Consider the following 20485-nt stretch of genomic DNA (forward strand, 5'->3'; position numbering starts at 1 on the left):
TCCCCAAACTCAGATCCCTCTTTATTTACTTTTTAATCTCAGTTCCCCGACCAGGGATTGAACCCGGACCACGGCAGTGAAAGCGCCAAATCCTAACCACTAGGCCACCAGGGAGCTCCCTCAGCTCTCTCCTTGACCCAGTTTCTAAAGGCAGCTGAGGAGGGCCTTGGGTTGCCTGAGTCCCACTGCACCGCCTCGCCAAGTCCATCCCAAGGCCATGTTCACTTCTGTCCTCCTTGTCTCTTCAGAAGTCCACCCGGGCGGTAAGCAAGGTGCATGCCTTCGGGAAGAGGGGCAATGCGCTCAGAAGGGACCCTAACCTCCCCGTGCACATCCGAGGCTGGCTTCATAAGCAGGTAGAGTGAGCAGAAGAAGGGAAAGGACACTCCAAGTGATGTTAGAGGCTGTGCCCCTGGCTGTCCACTGTTTCTCTCCTTCCAAGTCTTCTCCAAATATATATATATATTTGATCACTGTTTCCTCCCTTATTCTGTCGTTTCTTTCATTCATTCATTCATTCAATGACCACTTTTTTTTTCATAAATTTATTTATGCTTTATTTTATTTTTGGCTGCATTGGGTCTTCGTTGCTGCGCGCAGGCTTTCTCTAGTTGCGGCGAACGGGGGCTACTCTTCGTTGCGGTGCGCGGGCTTCTCACTGCGGTGGTTCCTCTTGTTGCGGAGCACGGGCTCTAGGCACGCGGGCTTCAGTAGTTGTGGCGCGCGGGCTCAGTAGTTGTGGCGCGCGGGCTGAGTTGCTCTGCGGCATGTGGGATCTTCCCGGACCAGGGCTCGAACCGGTGTCCCCTGCATTGGCAGGCAGATTCTTAACCACTGCACCACCAGGGAAGTCCAACGACCACTTCTTGAACATTTACAATGTGCCAAGCCCTGGGTCACCTACCATGCAAATAAGACAAATAAGTATCTATCTGCATTCAAGATGGGGGTGGGACAGGGATGGATAATAAATTAGTATAAAACAAGTGGACTAAATGATTTTGGATGGTGGGAAATGACGCACTGTGAAGAAATAACGCAGGAGAATGTGCTGGAAAGTGGCTGAGAGATGAGAGCTACTTTTGACTGTTGGTCGGGGAAGGCGTCTCTGAGGAGATGACATTTGAGCTGAGAATTATATGTCAAGAAGGAGCCCATTGTGTTAAGATCTGGGGGGCAGAGGGAATCTGAAAGCAAAGGGCCCTGCAGCAGGCCAAAGTTTGGTGTTTGGAGCAAGCCAAGGTGAGAGAGAGGAGGGGCGGCAGGGCGACGGGGCGAGCTTCTCTAAGTGTGGTCCCAGACCAGCAGCGCCAGCATCACCCGGGAAATTTCTAGAAATGCACATTGTCAGCTCCCACCTCAGATCTACTGCCTGGAGAACTCTGGGGATGGGACCCAGGAATCTGGGTTTTAATGAGCCCTCCTGGTGATTCTTATGTGCATCCAAGTTTTAGATTCCCCGTAAGCCAGCAAATTAGGGTAAGGAACTTGAGATTTATGCTAAGTGTGACGGGAAGCTCTGTTTTGAGCAGGGGACTCACATGGTCTGATTTATAATTTTAAAAGATCATGCTGCTTCTGTGGGAATGGATTGAAGGGGAGAAGAGGGGCACAAGGTTAGAGATGGAGCAGTTCTGGAAGAGGAGATGGGGAGATGCAGGATTCAGGGTATGGCTCAGCATCACCTTCCTGGCCTCTCTGTGTCTCACACTCCATAGTGATCGGGCCAAGTCTTTCTATATAAAGCCGCTGCCCGTGTGTGGTACAGTATCTGTCCCAATCTTCCTGTAACTTCTCAATCCCCAATTGACACATGAGGAAAAAATGAGGTTTCTAGTGGGGAAATGACTTGCTTAAGGGCACAGTTTGAAAGTGGTGGAGGTAAGAGTCAAACTCAGGTCCACCTGTGTCCAGAATCTATGTCCTCTCAACTGCAACCCACTGGTTTCCAGTTCTCCATCTGAATCTATTGCACCAAACATGTGTCTCTGCCCCTCTCCTTTGTTTGGGTCTTTGGCCCCAAGTGTCACTGTCTCCATCTCCTTTTTTCCCTCCCCCCTCTACTCCCACTCTGTCTCTCCAGGACAGCTCCGGGCTCCGGCTCTGGAAACGCCGCTGGTTCGTCCTCTCTGGCCATTGCCTCTTCTATTACAAGGGTCAGTGCCCCAGCTGGCATGGGGTGGGCGGGCCCCCCTCCCACCCTCCCTTTCCACTAGCCTCTTGGCCTCTAGATCCCTGTGTGACACTTGACCCCAGCCTGTCTTTTGCAGACAGCCGCGAGGAGAGCGTCCTGGGAAGCGTCCTGCTCCCCAGCTACAGTATCAGGCCAGATGGTCCAGGAGCCCCCCGAGGGCGGCGCTTCACCTTCACCGTGAGTCCATCCAAGCCCCATGGGCACTAAGGCACTAGGCGATGGGGGCAGGCATGGAGCATCCATTACTGGAGATAAAGACCAGGTTCCATGGCATCCTTCTTTTTAGAGGGCCCGGCGGCCGGGTCCTCCAGCTCTCTCTTCCCGCAGGCGGAGCACCCGGGCATGAGGACCTACGTTCTGGCGGCTGACACACTAGAAGACCTGAGGGGCTGGCTACGGGCACTGGGGCGGGCCTCCCGCGCGGAGGGGGACGATTGGTGAGTATAAGTAGAGGCCACGCCCCTGACACTCTACCTCCAGTCTGGGTCCTGCAAATTATCCGGCTAACCCCTCCCTTTAAGACCCTGCCCTCTTCAATGTCCAATCACTATTCTTCTAGCTATGGAAACTCCGCCCTTCAGGCCCCACGTCCTGGGGACTTCATCTCCAATCAGCAAAGAGTCTATCTCTTGTAAGCTCCGCCCACCGTTTTGTCCATCAATATTGCTCACTCTCTAACTGGCTCCCGCAGAAGTCTCCACCCCCTGAGGCTGCCACCTAAAACATGTCAGATTAATAAAAAAAGGAAGGCTCCAGGCTCTGTCTGCCTGCCCCAATTTTCAGGCTGGAGACGCATAGTCTAGGGCATTGGGCCCAGCGACCTGGATGGACCTTGTGGCCCTGCACAAGTCACTTCCAACTCGGGCCTCAGTTTCCCCATCTGCAAAATGGGGAAAACAATTTACAGTACACTACCTCCCCTTTTTTCTTTGTAGGTTCCTGTGTCCTTATCTGTGAAATGGCAATTAGGGCTGTTATAAAGTTCAAAGGAGTGATGTCTTTTTCTGTGTCCACTCGTTAGTGGGCAACCCAGGTCATCTGCACGTCCCCAGACTGGGGAGGGCCCTGGCGGCCCCGGTGGTCCCCCAGAGGTGAGCAGAGGGGAAGAGGGGCGCGGCTCAGAATCACCGGAGGTGGCTCGTCTCTCCAGAGGTCGTGGCCGGCTGCTCACCCCCAGCCCCATGGCTGACCTCCAATCTGGACCCCGAATTCGGAGGACAAGGAGCCCAGAGTGAGTTGGACGAGGGAGTCTGGGACGAGAAGTTTCTATAGGGCTGAGCTTCAGAGGAAATGCTGTGGGCGTGGCCGAGGGGCGTGGCTGGGACTGATTAGGGGAGTGACTTAGTGCTTTCTCACTGATGTGTGTGACTTGCTGGGTTCTTGTGGGGTCAGTGCCTGTTGGGGAGAAGTCTTAAGGAGAGGATACCATAAAGAGGGAAATTATTCAGGATCTGGTTACTAGAGGAGGGTTCTACTCCAGAGGGACAGTGAGACACCCTGAAGGGAGACAGATCTTTGAGGCTGGCTTGATGGGTCGTGGGATGAGGGGGCTCTAGTTGACGCAGTTCGCCTATTCTCTCTTCCCTACAGCCTGTTCACACCCTTCTCTCGCCCTCCCTCCCCTCTGAGCCTCCCCCGGCCCCGTTCTGCTCCTGCACGCAGACCCCCTCCCTCCTCTGGAGACACAGCACCTTCTGCCAGACCCCATACCCCCTTGAGTCGCATCGATGTCCGGCCTCCCCTGGATTGGGCCCCCCAGCGCCAGACACTCTCCAGGCCCCCCACTCCCCGACGAGGACCGTCCTCCGAGGCTGGGGGAGGAAGGGACCCCAGGAGTCCCCAGCACTGGAGTCAGGAGGCCAGAACACCGGTGAGCAGAGGTGATGGGGAGAGGGACTAAACCTCCCATTTGGCCATGGGGCTGTCTTTCCAGGCTGGTCTCTAGGCCACTGGCCCCTGGGTATCATGGGGATTGTAGTTCAGCATAATCACAGCTGGGTTCAGATGTGAAAGGGAGAGTGAACTTTAACTCCCATGAGTTCTCAGGGCTCTCCTCAGGCTGGTCTTTGGCCGTTACCCCTTAAGCATTATGGAGATTGTAGTCCAGAATACTCTCCTCTAGGACAATGCTGTGAGAGGTAGCGTCGATTGCATCTGCCTTGTGTCTCCAGTTTATCTTTCTAAGTTGGTCACCTACTATTTCCTCTGAGCATCATGGGACTGTAGTCCCGAAAATCCACAGCTAACCACGAATGTGAGCGTGAGCGTAGACTGCAACTTCCATTGGTCCGTGGGACTCTTTTGCCAGGCTTTCCACTTACTAGCATTCTCTGTGTCCCAATGGCACACAGCTGGAGAGCAGATCGTTGAGGAAGTTCTGGGGGCCCAGTTCTGAACCTCAAAGAGTCTCCTAAGGCACTGCAATTCGGGACACATCCATTCTAATATTTGTTAGTAAGACATGACAATCTCTAAACATCTCTGTATCAGTATTCCTCCCAGGCCCCCTCTGGTTCCTCCACATATCTCCAGCTCCCTCCAAGGCCTCCCGGGACCCGGACTTCCATGGTTTTATTGGTAGGTATCCTGGGCACCTCGAATCTGCCAGAGCCCCCTCCCTTGCTTTCTTTGCTATGGTGAATGTCATCTCCTGGACTAGTGTGCCTAGAGAAAACTGGGTATTTCAAGGTGCCTGGATATATATTAGTTTCCTAGGGCTGCTGAAAACTGGGTGGCATATATATATAGAATATCTCTCCATTCATATAATTTTCTAGGTCTGTCATTTGAGTTTTTCCATGGAGATTTTTGTGCTATTAGTTAAGGTAATTAAGGTAATTCCTAAATTCCTGATAGTTTTTTGGTTTTTTTTGGCCACGCTGTGCGGCTTGAGGGATCTTAGTCTCCTGACTAGGATTTGAACCCAGGTCACTGGCAGTGAGAGCACCGAGCCCTAACCACTGGACCACCAGGGAATTCCCTACTGATAGTTTTTATAGTTATTTGAATGGTATATTCTTCTTTTTTAAAAAATATTTTCTAGTTATTGATGGTGTAGGGATATGCTATTAATGTTTGTAACTTCATTTTACACCTGGCATCCTTGCTGAATTCTCTTATTTATTCTAATAATTTTTTTATGCTATTTTTTGGGGGGAGTAGATGAGCACATCATCTATAAATAATGATGGTTTTATCATTCCCCTTCCTATCCTTACACTTTTATTCTTTTTCTTATCTTATAGCATTGGTCAACATCTCTAATAGTGTGTTAAACTGTAACAGTGGTAGTGAGCATCCTTATTTTATTCTCAGTCATAAAGGAACTCTCTAAGTTTTCTCCATTAATTATTTATTTGCTATAGCTATTTGGTAGCAAAGACCACTTCCTAAAGCCCAAAGTCTGGCAATTGGTCTACTGAGGTTTGCTAAAGCTTGGAACAAAGCTAATAAGGACAGGGGTGTCTGTTAGTAGCAACAGGGCTCAGCTCAGCGCTGAGCTACAATAAGGACCTGTTTGGGCACGTGACCTCCAACCTTTCTCTTTCTCCTCAGCCGGGTCCCCCTCTAGACTCAACCTTCCACCAAAGCTTGGAGACAGATGTAAGTTCTCCTGATCGAACCCTTGCTGAGTTCCCAGAGCTGGGGAGAGAATGTTTAAATTGTGGGGCAGGGGGAAGGGCCAGATCTGGTCCATAAATAGCTCCTGTCCTCCTTTCTCCAGACTCTGTTGACCAAGTTGTGTGGGCAGGACCGGCTCCTGAGGAGGCTGCAGGAGGAGATAGATCAGAAGCAGGAGGAGAAGGTACAGGGCTCTGGGACAGGGGAGGGGCATCTGGCCTCTCCACGTGCCCTTAGCCCATCCTGATCCCCAGCATACCCAAGGATATAGGAAGACACCTTTTCTCTCTTCCTGAGGCTGGGGGTGGTTTCAGAAGTCTAACCATCTTCCCTTTCGGTGCAGGAGCAGCTAGAAGCAGCCCTGGAATTGACTCGACAGCAGCTGGGCCAAACAACCAGGGAGGCTGCAGCTCCTGGGAGGGCTTGGGGGCGCCAGCGCCTCCTGCAGGACCGACTAGTCAGTGTGAGGGCCGCTCTTTGTCACCTGACCCAGGTGAACATCTGGGAAGGGGCATACCTCCAAGGAGACCCCAGGATTCTACAGGTTGTTACTAAAGGGAACTTGCCCCCAAAGACTCTTGGGAAGGTGGTTCTTGAGAATCCCCCCAATTTTAAGCCAATGATCTTGACATTCCTAGAGGGTGAGGGGCAAGCAGCCAAGAAACAGTAGTATTTAATTTAGCCATTTAAGGGGGAGATTTTTTTTTGTGTGTGATAGATTTAGTTTCCAGTCTAGTAAGTTCTTATTTATTTATTTATTTTTGGCTGCGTTGGGTCTTCATTGTTGCGTGAGGGCTTTCTCTAGTTGCGGCGAGCGGGGGCTACTCTTCGTTGTGGTGCACGGGCTTCTCGTTGCGGTGGCTTCTCTTGTTGCAGAACACGGGCTGTAGGCGCACGGGCTTCAGTAGTCGTGGCACGCAGGCTCAGTAGTTGTGGCACACGGGCTTAGTTGCTCCACGGCATGTGGGATCTTCCCGAACCAGGGCTCGAACCCGTGTTCCCTCCATTGGCAGGTGGATTCTTAACCACTGTGCCACCAGGGAAGTCCCAAGGGGGTGATTTTGAAACGGACTTCCTGGCTTTGAATCTCAGTTTCCACTCATTGTTGCTTTGTGACCTTAGAGAATTTACTTAATCCCTCTGGGCCTTAGATGCCTCTCATATAAACTTGAGATAATAAAAATAATATTTACTTCATAGGGCTATTGTGAAGTTTTCATAAATATATGTAAATGAAGGAATGTTTAACACTTTTGTACCTAGTATATGGTAAGCAATACTTATGTTAGCTGTAATTATTACTATCTGTAAAATGGAGACATTAACAGTACCTACCTCAAAAGAATTAAATGAGAGCTAAGAACAGTGCCTGGCACACAGTAAGTGCCAAATAAATGTTAGCTGCAAAAAAAAAAAGAAAAGAAAAGAAAAGAAAGGAAAAGTCTGTTTAGGGCTTCCCTGGTGGCGCAGTGGTTGAGAGTCCGCCTGCTGATGCAGGGGACGCGGGTTCGTGCCCCGGTCCGGAAAGATCCCACATGCCGCAGAGCGGCTGGGCCCGTGAGCCATAGCCGCTGAGCCTGCGCGTCCGGAGCCTGTGCTCAGCAACGGGAGAGGCCACAACAGTGAGAGGCCCGCGTACCACAAAAAAAAAAAAAAAAAAAAAAAAAAGTTAGCTGCTCTTGTTATTGGTATTGGCAAGGAAGTTTCTGCTGCCCGGGGTGTACAGGTCTCATGGTCTTGTCTGTTTCAAGAATTCATTAGATCTGTAGACTCTGCTGCCCTAGAGGAGTGCAGAGGTAATCCAGAAGATTCAGGGAAAGCTGTTATTTGTCTACACTAGCAGTTCATTGGAATGGCAGGTTCAATATAGACTCTGGGGTTCCCAGTAGTCTGAGCAAAGAGGCCCTTGGGACTTGCAGTCCATATACCCCACAGGGCACCTGGGGCCAGGCCACCCTTCCTCCTGCTAATCTAGGAAAAGATGGGATTGGGGAAGATCTGGTGGGAGGACATGCTAACTCTCTGTCTCCCCCTTTCTGGGACCTGAGGAGCGAGAGCGGGTTTGGGACACGTACAACAGCCTGGAACAGGAGCTGAGCACCTTGAGAGAGACCCTTGAGTACCTGCTGCACCTCGGGTCCCCCCAGGTACACCCCTGCCCCAAGCCCCCAAGCCCCACCCTGCACTCCAAGATCACTTGGAAACCCTTTTGGCATTTAAGCCCCTCCCATAGAATCAAAACCCCTCCCATGTTATCTTTAGCCCCTCCCCCTCTGCCTTTTCCTTTCATTTAAAGCCCAATAATTAAGACATTGCCCTTAATTTCAAGACCTATCTTCAGATTCGGAACTACTGCCCCGTCTGGTTCTAAATCTCTCCTCTTACTTTGAAGCCCTACCCTTGGGGTCAAAACTCTGCCCCTCAGCCCTGTCCCATCCTGCAAGTTCATCTCTTGCATTCTGCATCCAGACTTTCACTTTTAAATTTATCCTCTGGAGGCTCCAGTTCTAAATCCAATCCCTTAGTTCAGGCCCCACTCCTGAAGCCCCATTGCTTGGCCTCAGACCCACGTCTTCATTCTAAGCCTAGCAATAGAATTTCTAAATCATATACCTTCAACTAAACATTCTGGCTTCTAGTATTAAATGCATACTCACAGGTTTAAGCCCCACCCTCTTCATACTAACCCCCTCCCACTTCCTCCTAAAATCCACCCCTCAACGCTAATCCCCCAGCTACTGGTGTTAGATATTCCTCAGCACCAGCAATATATGAAAAGAAAAAGACATCACAGGGCTTCCCTGGTGGCGCAGTGGTTGAGAGTCCGCCTGCCAATGCAGGGGACATGGGTTCGTGCCCCGGTCCGGGAAGATCCCACATGCCACGGAGCGGCTGGGCCCGTGAGCCATGGCCGCTGAGCCTGCGCGTCCGGAGCCTGTGCTCCACAAAGGCAGAGGCCACGACAGTGAGAGGCCCGCGTACCGCAAAAAAAAAAAAAAAAAAAAAAAAAAAAAAAATCACAACCAAATTAGGCTTATTACAGGAATGCAAGGTTAATTTAACACTTGAAAATAAGTTCATGTAGTTCACTACGTTTAATAAAATAAAGAAAAAAAACCACATGGTCATCTCAATAAATGCAGGAAAAACATTTTAAAAATTTAATATCCATTCATGATAAAATCTCTCAGCAAAGTAGGAATATAAATCAACTTCCTTAATCTGATAAGGCATCTATAAGAAACGTAAACTTACAGCAAACATGATTGTTGGCAGTGAAATGTTGAAAACTTTTCCCCAGTATTTGGAATAAGACAAGTTCTCAGACCCAGGATCCAGACCCCCAGCCCCTCCTAGTTCTAGTCAGCATTGTCCCAGGGATTCTAGGCAGTACAAGGGAGTCTGAGACATAAATTAAAGGTGTAAGGACCAAAGAGGAAGACGTAAAGCTGTTTTTATTTAAAGATGACAAAACTGTGTATGTAGAAAATCTAGAATAATCTCCAGAAAGATTGGTAGAATAAGCCGATCCAGCAAGGTAGCTGAATGCAAGGATAACATGCAAAAATCACCTGTCTTCCTGTATGCTAATAACAAACAATTAGAAAATGAATATTCATAAACAATAGTGTTTACAATTAACATGAACAGATTAAATATCTAGGGAGAAATATAATGAAAGACATGCACGACACCTACTCTGAACGCCACAAAATGTCATTGAGAGAAATTGAAGACCGATATAAATGGAGAGGTGTACCATGTTCGTGGATAGGAAAGACACTAATGTAAAGATGTGGTCTCCCCAAATTGATTTCCCCAGTGGGGATATTCGATCCCAATACAAATCCAGATGGCTTTTATGTGGAGTTTGACAAGCTGACTCTAAATGCTATCTGGAAGTGCAAAAGGCCAAATGTAGACAAGGCAACCTGCAAAAACAAAGCTGGAGGACTGACACAACTGGATATCAATCAAGTCTGACTGTAAAGCTACAGTTAATAAGAGGGCAGTATAGTATTGACACAACATTAGACAAATGGAACAAAGGAAAGAATAGAATATTTAGAAACAGACTCACATCTATTTATATGGTCACCTATTTATAACAGAGGTAACACTACAGAGCCATACAGAAAAACAATGTTTATGATAAATGATAATGGGTAAGTGGGATATCTAAATGGAAATTTCAGACCCTTTCCATGGCCTATCAACTTTAACCCTCCTTGCATTTTCCCACCTTTGAGTAACAAATTCCTTTCCTCTCCCCAGGACAGAGCATCTGCTCAACAACAACTGTGGATGGTGGAAGACACACTGGCAGGTCTGGGGGGCCCCCAGAAACCACCCCACCACACTGACCCTGACTCCCCATCCCCTGCACTCCAAGGCAAGGAGTCCTCAGAGAGGGAGGTGAGACTCACCTTTTTTCCACCCCCAGCTTCCTGTTCCATCTGCCCCTGGCCCAGCTCATTACCATCTCCCCTCTTTCTCTCTCCCTTGACCAGCTAACCAACCTCAGGCATGTATCCTAAGCTCTGGAAACCTTTGTTTCCTTATTCGTCGTACTATGATCATTGTCCAGTGATGTGCTGGACCCAGTTCCCAACACCTCCCAAGGTCCAATTGCCTGCCTCTCTTCTCAACTCCACATTCAGTGATGTCATGTTGGTAGCTTGAAATTGACCGTGGTGGGAGTATTTACACCGTGGAAACTGGCAAATGCTACAAACCAGGGCTCATTTCTCCCAGAGGGCATTTGTTAAACATTTACCAGATACCGCTGATCTTAACCCCTACCTTGCAGGGGACTGTGAGAAGGAGAAACTGTGACTAGAATGTGCCTGACAGAGTAAGCCGTCAGGAATCAGGAGCCACAATGGTTGTAGGCGATCATCAGATCATGTATCCTGGAGACCTGGCTTTAGATCTCAGCTTTGCTATCTTTGTGACATCAGTCATTGACCTCATTCTCTGAGCCTCAGTTTCCCCATATATCAAATAGGGATAATAATAGCTGTCTCGTAGATTTACCGAGGGGATTCAATGAGATAATGCTGGTAAAGTACTTAGCACCGTGCCAGATGCATAATCATTATAAAACCTCACACGTATAATGCCCTGCCATGTGCCAGGCACTGTTCTAAGTACCTTACATGTATCAATTCAATCCTCATATCAGGGACTCCCCTGGTGGTCCAGTGGTAAAGAATCCTCCTTACAATGCAGGGGATGCAGGTTTGATCCCTGGTCAGGGAACTAAGATCCCGCATGCCACGGTGCAGCTAAGCCCTCGCGCCACAACTACAGAGCCCACGTGCCCTGGAGCCTGTGCACCACAGCTAGAGAGTAGCCTGCGCGCTGCAATGAAGAGCCCACGTGCCACAAGGAAAGATCCCGCATGCCTCAAAGAAGATCCTGTGTGCTGCAACTAAGACCTGACGCAGCCAAAAAAAAAAAAAAAAAAAAAGCTGTAGGTTAAAATCCTCATATCAAAAGGTGAAATATGGCACAGAGAGGTAAAGTAACTTTCCCAAGGTCACACAGCAAAAAAAATGGCAGAGCTGAGGTTTGGAAACCAGATCTGGCTCCTGGTTTTCAATCTTAATCCTACTTATGCAGTGTCTCAATTGCTAAGTGCTTGAAAATGGTAATAATAGTGGTAATGATAATTATTATTCCCCTTTCCTGGCCTCTCCAGAGCCTGCCTGAGTCCTTGGAACTGAGCCTACCCCGGTCCCCTGAGGCTGACTGGGGGCGGCCCCCAGGGGGCGACAGAGAGCTTGCCAGCCCTCGGTCAGGTAAGCGTCTGGAGTGGGGAGGGACTTGCTCGGCATTCCTGGTCCTCACCAGTCCCATTCTACTCCTCCAGGTCTTGGATCTCCAAGGGTCTCCCGGGCTTCCAGCCCTGAGGGTCGCCGCCCCCCTTCCCCACAGCCAGGAACCAAGGTAGGCAGTCCATCTGGCCTCCTCAGGTCCACTGTAACGCTTTGACCACCACAGGAAGGACCCCCTGTCCCCACTCTTGGGGAAACATCTGGGAGAGAAGAGTTTTAAGGCCACACCCTAGAGCAGAGACAGCGAGATTTATTAAGAGCGTTGGGACTGAATTTTGTCTCTGCCACTTCTAAGCTGTGTGACTTTGGATCAGTTATGAAATCTCTCTGCCTCCATTTTCTCATCTGCAAAATGGAGCTAATAGCGGTGTCTACCACCTAGGGCTGATGTGAAGAGTCAAAGTGGATGAATGCCCATAAAGCCTGAAAGTAGTGCCTTAGAGCAAGCACTTCATTCATTCATTCATTTGTCAATCATTCATTCAATATATACTTATTAAATACCCTCTTCACTGTCTAATAAGGTAGCCAGTAGTCACATGGGGCTATTTAAATTTAAATGAATTTAAATGAAATACAATAAAAATTCACTCTCACTCGCTAAATTTCAAGTGTTCAGGAGACATAAGTGGCCAGTGGCTACCCTGTTGGACAGTGAAAATATAGAACATTTCCATCATTCAGGAACGTTCTATCACAGAGAGCTGTTTAGGTGCTCAGGACCCAAATGTGAACAAGATGAAAAAAAAAATCCTTCTCTCATGAATCTGACATTCTAGTGGGAAGAGGCGGGTAATAAATAATTTACTATAAATTACTTTATATGTTCTAAGTGCTAAATAAATAAAAACAGCACGGTGAGGGGATTTGGGATACTTGGAGACGAGGTGCAATTGTCAATGGCTTGGTCTGGGGAGGCTTCTGGAGAGGTGATGCTTGTGCAGATACCCGGAGGAGGTAAGGGAGCAAGCCTTGGGGATGTCTGGTGGAAGAGCATTAGAGGCAAAGGGAACAGTGTTTGCAAAGGTTCCGAGGCAGAAGACTCTGGTGTGTTGGAGGAGCAGCTAGAAAGCCAGTGTGGCCGTAACCGAGTAACCGAGCAAGAGGGAGAGGGGTGCTGATGAGGACAGAGGGGTAATAGGGGCAGATCGTGCTGGGCCTTGTGGTCCAAGGTGAGGGCTTAGCTTTGACACTGGGTGAGCCCAGAGCCATGGAGTATCTGAGCAGGCACTGAGATGCTGTAAGTGGGCACTGGCGCCCTCTGGCGGCCACATGTGGGAACAGACAGTGAACAAGGGCTGAGGCAGGGAACCAGTGAGAAGGTGACTGGGCTATTCCAGCGGGGAGAGAACAGTTGTTTGCACTAGGTTAGAAAAAGTGGAGATGTCGAGACAGAGTCGGATTCTAGATATAGCGGTTTTCAAACCTTGTTCAAAACCCTTGGGACCAGATGTTGTTTAAAATGCAAAGTTTTGCAGATTCAAGTAATTCGGTGCCTATACTGTGTCCTGTGCGTTCTACAACACCGCCTGCCGCGTCTGCAGCAGCACACTTAAGCAAACACATTACCGCTTCTCCAATAAAATGTATGAATATGCATACGAAATGGGATAAAAGCTATAAATAATATCACCATTTAAATGTCAAGTTAAAAAAATAGCAATGAATTACTTAAATGGAGTCAGGGGGATAAAAATAGCTTATAAATATCAGGTGCTTTTAATTTTTTTATTTTTTGGAGAGTTATTTATCTCTTTGAATTTTATTTTATTTATTTTTTTATACAGCAGGTTCTTATTAGTTATCCATTTTATACATATTAGTGTATATATGTCAATCCCAATCTCCCAATTCATCACACCACCACCACCACGCACCCACGCCACTTTCCCCCCTTGGTGTCCAGACGTTTGTTCTCTACATCTGTGTCTCAATTTCTTCCCCAGGCGCTTTTTATTTCTGAGGAAAATGTCCTGGGTTCCTGATGCCTGCAACCAGTATGCAGTTTTTGTTTTTTGATTTTTTTAAGGCGGTGGGTGGTTTATTCTTTCTCTTCACGGAGTGTGAAATTCTATTGTTACAAGCTGTATGTAGAGATGCCACAATTTCTTTTCTTTTTTTTTTTTTTCGCGGTACGCGGGCCTCTCACTGTTGTGGCCTCTCCCGTTGCGGAGCACAGGCTCCGGACGCGCAGGCTCAGCGGCCATGGCTCACAGGCCCAGCCGCTCCGCGGCATGTGGGATCTTCCCAGACCGGGGCACGAACCCGTGTCCCCTGCATCGGCAGGCGGACTCTCAACCACTGCGCCACCAGGGAAGCCCCACAATTTCTTTTTTAAATTAAAAAACTTTTCTATTGAAGTATAATTGATTTACAATGTTGTGTTAGTTTCAGGTGTACAGCAAAGTGATTCTTTTCCATTGTAGGTTATTACAAGATATTGAATATAGTTCCTTGTGCTATATAGTAGGTCCTTGTTGTTTATCTGTTTTATATATAGCAGCGTGTATCTGTTAATTCCCAATTCCTAATTTATCCCTCCCTCCCTTTTCCCCTTTGGTAACCATAATTTTGTTTTCTATGTCCATGAGTCTGTTTCTATTTTGTAAATAAGTTCATTTGTATCATTTTTCAGATTCCACATATAAGTGATATCATATGGTATTTCTCTTACTTCACTTAGTATGATAATCTCTAGGTCCATCCATGTTGCTGCAGATGGCTTTATTTCGTTCTCTTTTTTTAAATTGCACTTTTAAAAAAATAATTAATTAATTAATTAATTAATTTTTGGCTGCTTTGGGTCTTTGCTGCTGCACGCGGGCTTTTCTCTAGTTGCGGCGAGCGGGGGCTACTCTTCGTTGCGGTGCACGGGCTTCTCATTGCGGTGGCTTCTCTTGTTGCAGAGCTCTAGGCGCGCGGGCTTCAGTAGTTGTAGCACCCGGGCTCAATAGTTGTGGCTCGCGAGCTCTAGAGCGCAGGCTTAGTAGTTGTGGCACGTGGGCTTAGTTGCTCCGCAGCATGTGGGATCTTCCCGGAGCAGGGCGCGAACCCGTGTCCCCTGCACTGGCAGGCGGATTCCTGACCGCTGTGCCACCAGGGAAGCCCCTATTTCATTCTTTTTATTGCTGAGTAATATTCCATTGTATACATGTACCACATCTTCTTCATCCATTCATCTGTCGATGGACATTTAGGTTGCTTCCATGTCTTGGCTATTGTGAATAGTGCTGCCATGAACATTGGGGGGGGGGGATGCCACAATTTCTTGTTTGCATAATAATAATGCCCAGGAAAATCGTAGACACGTTCCAAACATTTCGAATGTCGGCTTTTTCTAGGCACTGCCAACTGTGTCTTGTGTGTGTGCCTGTGGCTCCAGCACGCCCATGACCAGACCACCTGAGCCTGGCATCCTTCAAGCCTGCCATTGTTAGCTCTCATTACTGTCGGCGATTATTATTTTTTTGGGGGCTGCACCGTGCAGCTTGTGGATCTTAGTTCCCTGACGAGGGATTGAACCTGGGCCCTCGGAGTCCTAACCACTGGACCGCCAGAGAATTCCCTCGGTGACATTTTTTTTTTTTTAATTTTTTCTTTTTGCGGTACGCGGGCCTCTCACTGTTGTGGCCTCTCCCGTTGCGGAGCACAGGCTCCGGACGCGCAGGCTCAGTGGCCATGGCTCACGGGCCCAGCCGCTCCACGGCATGTGGGATCTTCCCAGACCGGGGCACGAACCCGTGTCCCCCGCATCGGCAGGCGGACTCTCAACCACTGCGCCACCAGGGAAGCCCCCTCAGTGACATTTTTACAGGAGCACAGAGACATTATGGAGCTCTTTGATCCACCGTATACGTTTTTTTCAGAACTCAGTTTTCATCAGCTGTTATCTTAGGAAACTCATCAATTGTCATTTCTGACCTGCAGATGCTCTGCCACCCAGGTATTAAGATATTTTACATCACATACTTCTTTGGTGTTGCCAGCTGATGCTCATGATCAATGTTCTGGTCTTCATGGAATGTTCTAGCTTGTTTCATGACCAAAGGCCATTCAGGGGCATCCAGTTACTTCCTCATGAACACAGGGTCCGGATCTTCAGATTTTGCCCTCTGCAGAGTTTCTCTACTTGTCATCAGTTCCTGGTGTCACTGTCCCAGTAAAACTTCTGCAACGTGTCTTTCTGTTTATGTCACATCACATCTTGAGGGTCCTATTTAGCGAGATGTCCCTGTAGAGGCTCCATAATCCTGTTCCTGACTTGATTCTACTTTCTGAGCTCTTGGAAGTGACAGATGCTTCTGTTTCTTTTCACTCTCTTTGGGGCGATCTTTGGCTCTTTTTGACACCTTCAGAGAGCAATTAAACTAGAAGTCGTAAGTAACAAAACAAAACACAAAGCAAGAAAATTGCAATTGACGGCAGAAGCCCGATGGGTGTGACTCAGGCGATGCCTCACATCAGGAACACTGGGTGCATATTGGCACCGATTTAGAAAAACAAATGTCAGTTTCAGATTTTTTTTTTTTTTTTTTTGGAAATGACAGATAAGAAATTTGGGGAACTGACTTTGAAGGTGGAGCCAGCAAGTTTGCCATTCTCATTGGTGCTGGGGTGGTCCTTGGCCTCTTGTGGACTGGGTTTTGTCCGGCCACTGGGGTTCCTGAACTGAATCAGGCCAGATCCCAGGCATCAGGAACCTCAGACACAAGCACTATCAGAACAGGTGGAGGCATGTGCTGAGATGGGGAAAGCACGAGGCATTGGGGGACTTCAGGGGACAGCTCCCAGGCAGCCTGGGCATGCTGGGGATGGTTTCCTGGAGGCAGACAGACCTTAAAGATTGAGTTAGAATTTATCCCTGGCAAAGCAGGGAAAAAGCTAGTGCAAATGTCCAGACTGAGGTGGGAATTTAGGAAGCCAGGGCTTCTGCTAGCCTACAGAATGCCTTTTTGTGAATGAGAGACAGGCTCCCCCTTCTGCGTGGATGGAACCTGGCGTGGTCAATGGAGGGCTTAGCCCTTGGTCAGTAAGCAACCCATACAACCGCACATGGTCACTTGGGAGCACAGAGTTCTGACCTCTGGAATGCCATCTGCCAACTGCAGGTTGTTCAATTCAGGTCCACGAATTCCTCAGACCCTTCTTGACTGCCAGGCTCTACAAGGCGAGGTCCCCAGACCAGTCCCTGTTTTCAAGGACCTACCCTTCTGAGTTTGCCACGTAGTGAATCTCTGCATCACAGCCCCTATTTTTCTGTGGCTTCCCCCATCCTGAAACTGGCAAAGGGGTCCGACAGGAAAAGTATGGCTGATGGACTTGGCAGGAACACTCCGCTGCCCACTAAGCCATCAGCAGATGACCAATCCAAGTAGAGTGTCAAGAGCAGTTACTATCTCTCCCCTTCTCCCTCAACTTTGGCCAGTGCAGGAAGAAATCCCGAATTCCCTTATTTGCTCATCATACTGGTCTTCTAGGGACCAGCCCCTGTGGAAGGTGTTGGGGGCGCCCTGCCATGAATTAGTCCTGATGCTGGAGTCTGATGGGGGAGAGGTATGAATGCAATCCTCATACACATCCGACAGGGCTGAGCCATTTCATAGGGGGACTCAGAGCATTGGGAAGCCTTTTAAATGTTAGGTAAGGTGAGTCTGGATGAATGAAAAAAGTTTGGCCATGCAGGAAGCAGTACTCCAAACGGGGAACAGGCTATGTACGCAAAGGCATGGAGGGGATAAAGAAGCTGCAGCTCTGTATCGGAAACAAAGCTGAATTTATTACTTGCTTAAGCAAGACAGACCTCTTGTAAGATACAGTCGCTCTGAGCAAAGCGGAGAGCTGATGTCATATGGCGTAGAGCTCGGAAACCGGTGGACTTTCGTATATTCGACCTTAAGATGCGGAAGCTTTGTGTCTGTTGTTGATTGGCTGATTTTCAGAAACGCGGCGCCATCGTTGATTGGCTGACTTTCAGGAGCGTGGTTCCGGGGATGCCAGTTACGATTCCTTGTTCGAATTGGTGGTGGTGGTTCCCCCCCGCACCTTGGCAGTGCCACGAGCCATGCGGGATCTTAGCTCCCCGACCGGGGATGAAACCTGTGCCCCTGCAGTGGAAGCACGGAGTATTAACCGATGGACAGCCAGGGACGTCCCCTCGAATAGGTTTAAAAGCATTTTTGGTGCTTCCTTATTATCCGTGGAAACCAAGTAATCAATCTGTCCTTTCTTAGGAGCAGAGGAACTTTATTCTTAGTGGTGTGTATAAAGGACATGGATTGTTGGAGCTGCGCCGAATAACACTTAATCTTGAGAATGGCTCCTCCCTCAGCCGTACCGCGGCCAGCATCCCGGGGTGGTGTAAGGTTCTAGGTATTTCAGAGCTGATCAAGGAAAAAGATATGACCACTAGGTGGCAGTAGCACACAGAGCTTTAGTTGGTCCACACTGACAGATTTGCCTGTGGGAAAAGTCCCTGACAGCATTAGATCCTCCAGAGGTTACTGCTTCGGGGCCACTGCCCAGGAGGAGGAGCGGGGGGGCGGGACAAGGGAACTCCCAGAAGAGAAGGAGATTAGAGAAGGGACTTAAGGGTCTAGGTGATGTGCTTAGCCGCACAGAGGGGAGTCTCTGGGTCAGAGAGCTCCTAAGGGCAGCAGCCTGTTGGGGGCTTCTTTTGTTTGTTTGTTTTGGTCCCGCCGCGAGGCATGCGGGATCTTAGCTCCCCGACCAGGGATGAAACCCGTGCCCCCTGCAGTGGAAGCGCGGAGCCCTTAAAACCACTGAACCTCCAGGGAATTCCCCTGTTGGGGGCTTTTATAGCTACAGGTTGATCTTACCTATGGCTAGCAGATGCTGGGTACAACTTCACGGAGTATTCAAAACAGGCAGGCTCGGGCTTCCCTGGTGGCGCAGTGGTTGAGAGTCCGCCTGCCGATGCAGGGGACACGGGTTCGTGCCCCGGTCCGGGAAGATCCCACATGCCACGGAGCGGCTGGGCCCGTGAGCCATGGCCGCTGAGCCTGCGCGTCCGGAGCCTGTGCTCCGTGACGGGAGAGGCCACGGCAGTGAGAGGCCCGCGTACCGCAGGAAAAAAAAAAAAAAAAAGATATCACTCTTGCTGTGTCTTGTCTTGGGCTTCCCTGGTGGCGCAGTGATTGGGAGTCTGCCTGCCGATGCAGGGGACGCGGGTTCGTGCCCCGGTCTGGGAAGAGCCCACATGCCGCGGAGCGGCTGGGCCCGTGAGCCATGGCCGCTGGGCCTGCGCGTCCGGAGCCTGTGCTCTGCAGCGGGAGAGGCCACAACAGTGAGAGGCCTGCGTACCGCAAAAAAAAAAAAAAAACAGGCAGGCTCTAAGTGGCTAAAAATATCTGTCTACTTGAGCTATCTTTGAAACAAGGGATGTGTAAAAGTTTCAGTTTGGCCCTAGCAGGCTTTCGGGTCAGTGGTCTGGCCTGCCTTGAAGAAATAAATGGCATAGGGTCAATTTACAGGGACTATGATGTATCTAACAGGTGGGCATGTGACTCAGGATCGACCAAATCAGAGTCACGTAGAGTAAACTGCAGTGATTGGTCCTACAATAGCAACAGATCTAAGCTGTCTGCCTAGAATGTTCTAGTTGGAGACTGCAGTGGAGAGTTCTCTCCCCACCCCCATCCCCTTTGTTTTTTGCTTAAACAATAAATTTATTGTCTTACAGTTCTGTAGGCTAGAAGTCTGAAATCAAGGTGTTGTCGGGCCATGCCCTTTTTTAAAAAAAAAATTTAATTAATTAATTAATTTGGCCGCGCTGCACGGCACGTGGGATCTTAGTTCTCTGACCAAGGATCCAACCCGCGCCCCCTGCAGTGGAAGCCTGGAGCCTTAACCATTGGACCGCCAGGGAAGTCCTGGGCCATGCTCCTTCTGAAGGAGCTAGGGAGGGATCCGTTCCTTGGCTTGTGGCATCATAACTTCAGTTGTCACGTGGCGTTCTCCCTAGGTGCACGTCTGTGTCCAAATGACCCCCTTTCTGGAAGGATAACACGTTTGAAGCTCTCTTGGCCACTTTCCTGCCTGTAGCATCCCAGATGTCTGACGGCCTTCCTTCGTTTTGTCCCATCTCTGTCCCCTTCAGTTTGACTTGGCATCTTTTCTCCTGAGTTGGTTTACTGGATCCACACATCGTCACATGCCTAATGTCTCAGCAAATGGTTTTACGGACACACCCTTGGTGTTCCCATCAGAACAAGCTTCCTTGCAATACACATAGGCTGCGAATGTTCCAAATGTTCAAGTTCAAGTTCCCCTTTGATTTATCTCTGTCCTGTTGCATTTTAAGTTCTTAAGGCTATAAGTAAGTGATCATGATCAAGGTGTCATCAGAACCATATTTCTGGTAGCTTCTGGGAAAGCTCCTTGGCTCGTGGCAGCATAACTGCCATTGTCACATGACAGTCTCCCTGTGTGTCTCTTCCCTCTGGTTTTGAGGGCGCGAGAGAACTTGTAAAGTCCTCCCTCAGACAAACCCAAAGTGATCCTCCTGACGATCGAGTTACACGATAAATCTCATTCTTCCTTTTAATGTTTTCAAAGCTGATTCAGAGGTTTTTTTGTTTTGTTTTTTTTTTAATCACAAGCAACCCAGAGTCCTGACTACCACTGCAAAGAGACTTGATCTGTCCAGGGAAGTGTGGGTGTTTGTCAGTCTGGGGCTTCGGGTTTGAACAGGGCAGCTGATGGAGTTGAGGCTGGAGAGGTGGGTAGGGACCAGGCCACAAGGGGCCTCCAATGCCTTTGTCCTGAAAGCGCTTGGGGGCCATGGAAGGACTTGAGCAGCAGAGGGACAGCC

General features: G+C 49.0%; 1 protein-coding gene across 1 annotated transcript in view; it reads left to right on the top strand.

The window, feature by feature from the left end:
- Positions 1 to 20485, top strand: part of PLEKHA4 (pleckstrin homology domain containing A4) — a 39348-nt gene that overhangs the window by 15427 nt on the left and 3436 nt on the right. The window contains 13 exon segments of the mRNA XM_060289816.2: positions 2084 to 2156; positions 2275 to 2371; positions 2522 to 2631; positions 3216 to 3425; positions 3785 to 4064; positions 4685 to 4771; positions 5750 to 5797; positions 5919 to 5999; positions 6159 to 6308; positions 7864 to 7962; positions 10091 to 10231; positions 11520 to 11619; positions 11691 to 11767. Coding sequence (XP_060145799.1) covers positions 2084 to 2156; positions 2275 to 2371; positions 2522 to 2631; positions 3216 to 3425; positions 3785 to 4064; positions 4685 to 4771; positions 5750 to 5797; positions 5919 to 5999; positions 6159 to 6308; positions 7864 to 7962; positions 10091 to 10231; positions 11520 to 11619; positions 11691 to 11767 — 1553 coding nt within the window.

Source organism: Globicephala melas, chromosome 19, assembly GCF_963455315.2.
Source record: "Globicephala melas chromosome 19, mGloMel1.2, whole genome shotgun sequence".
In the NCBI taxonomy this organism is placed as follows: Eukaryota; Metazoa; Chordata; class Mammalia; order Artiodactyla; family Delphinidae; genus Globicephala; species Globicephala melas.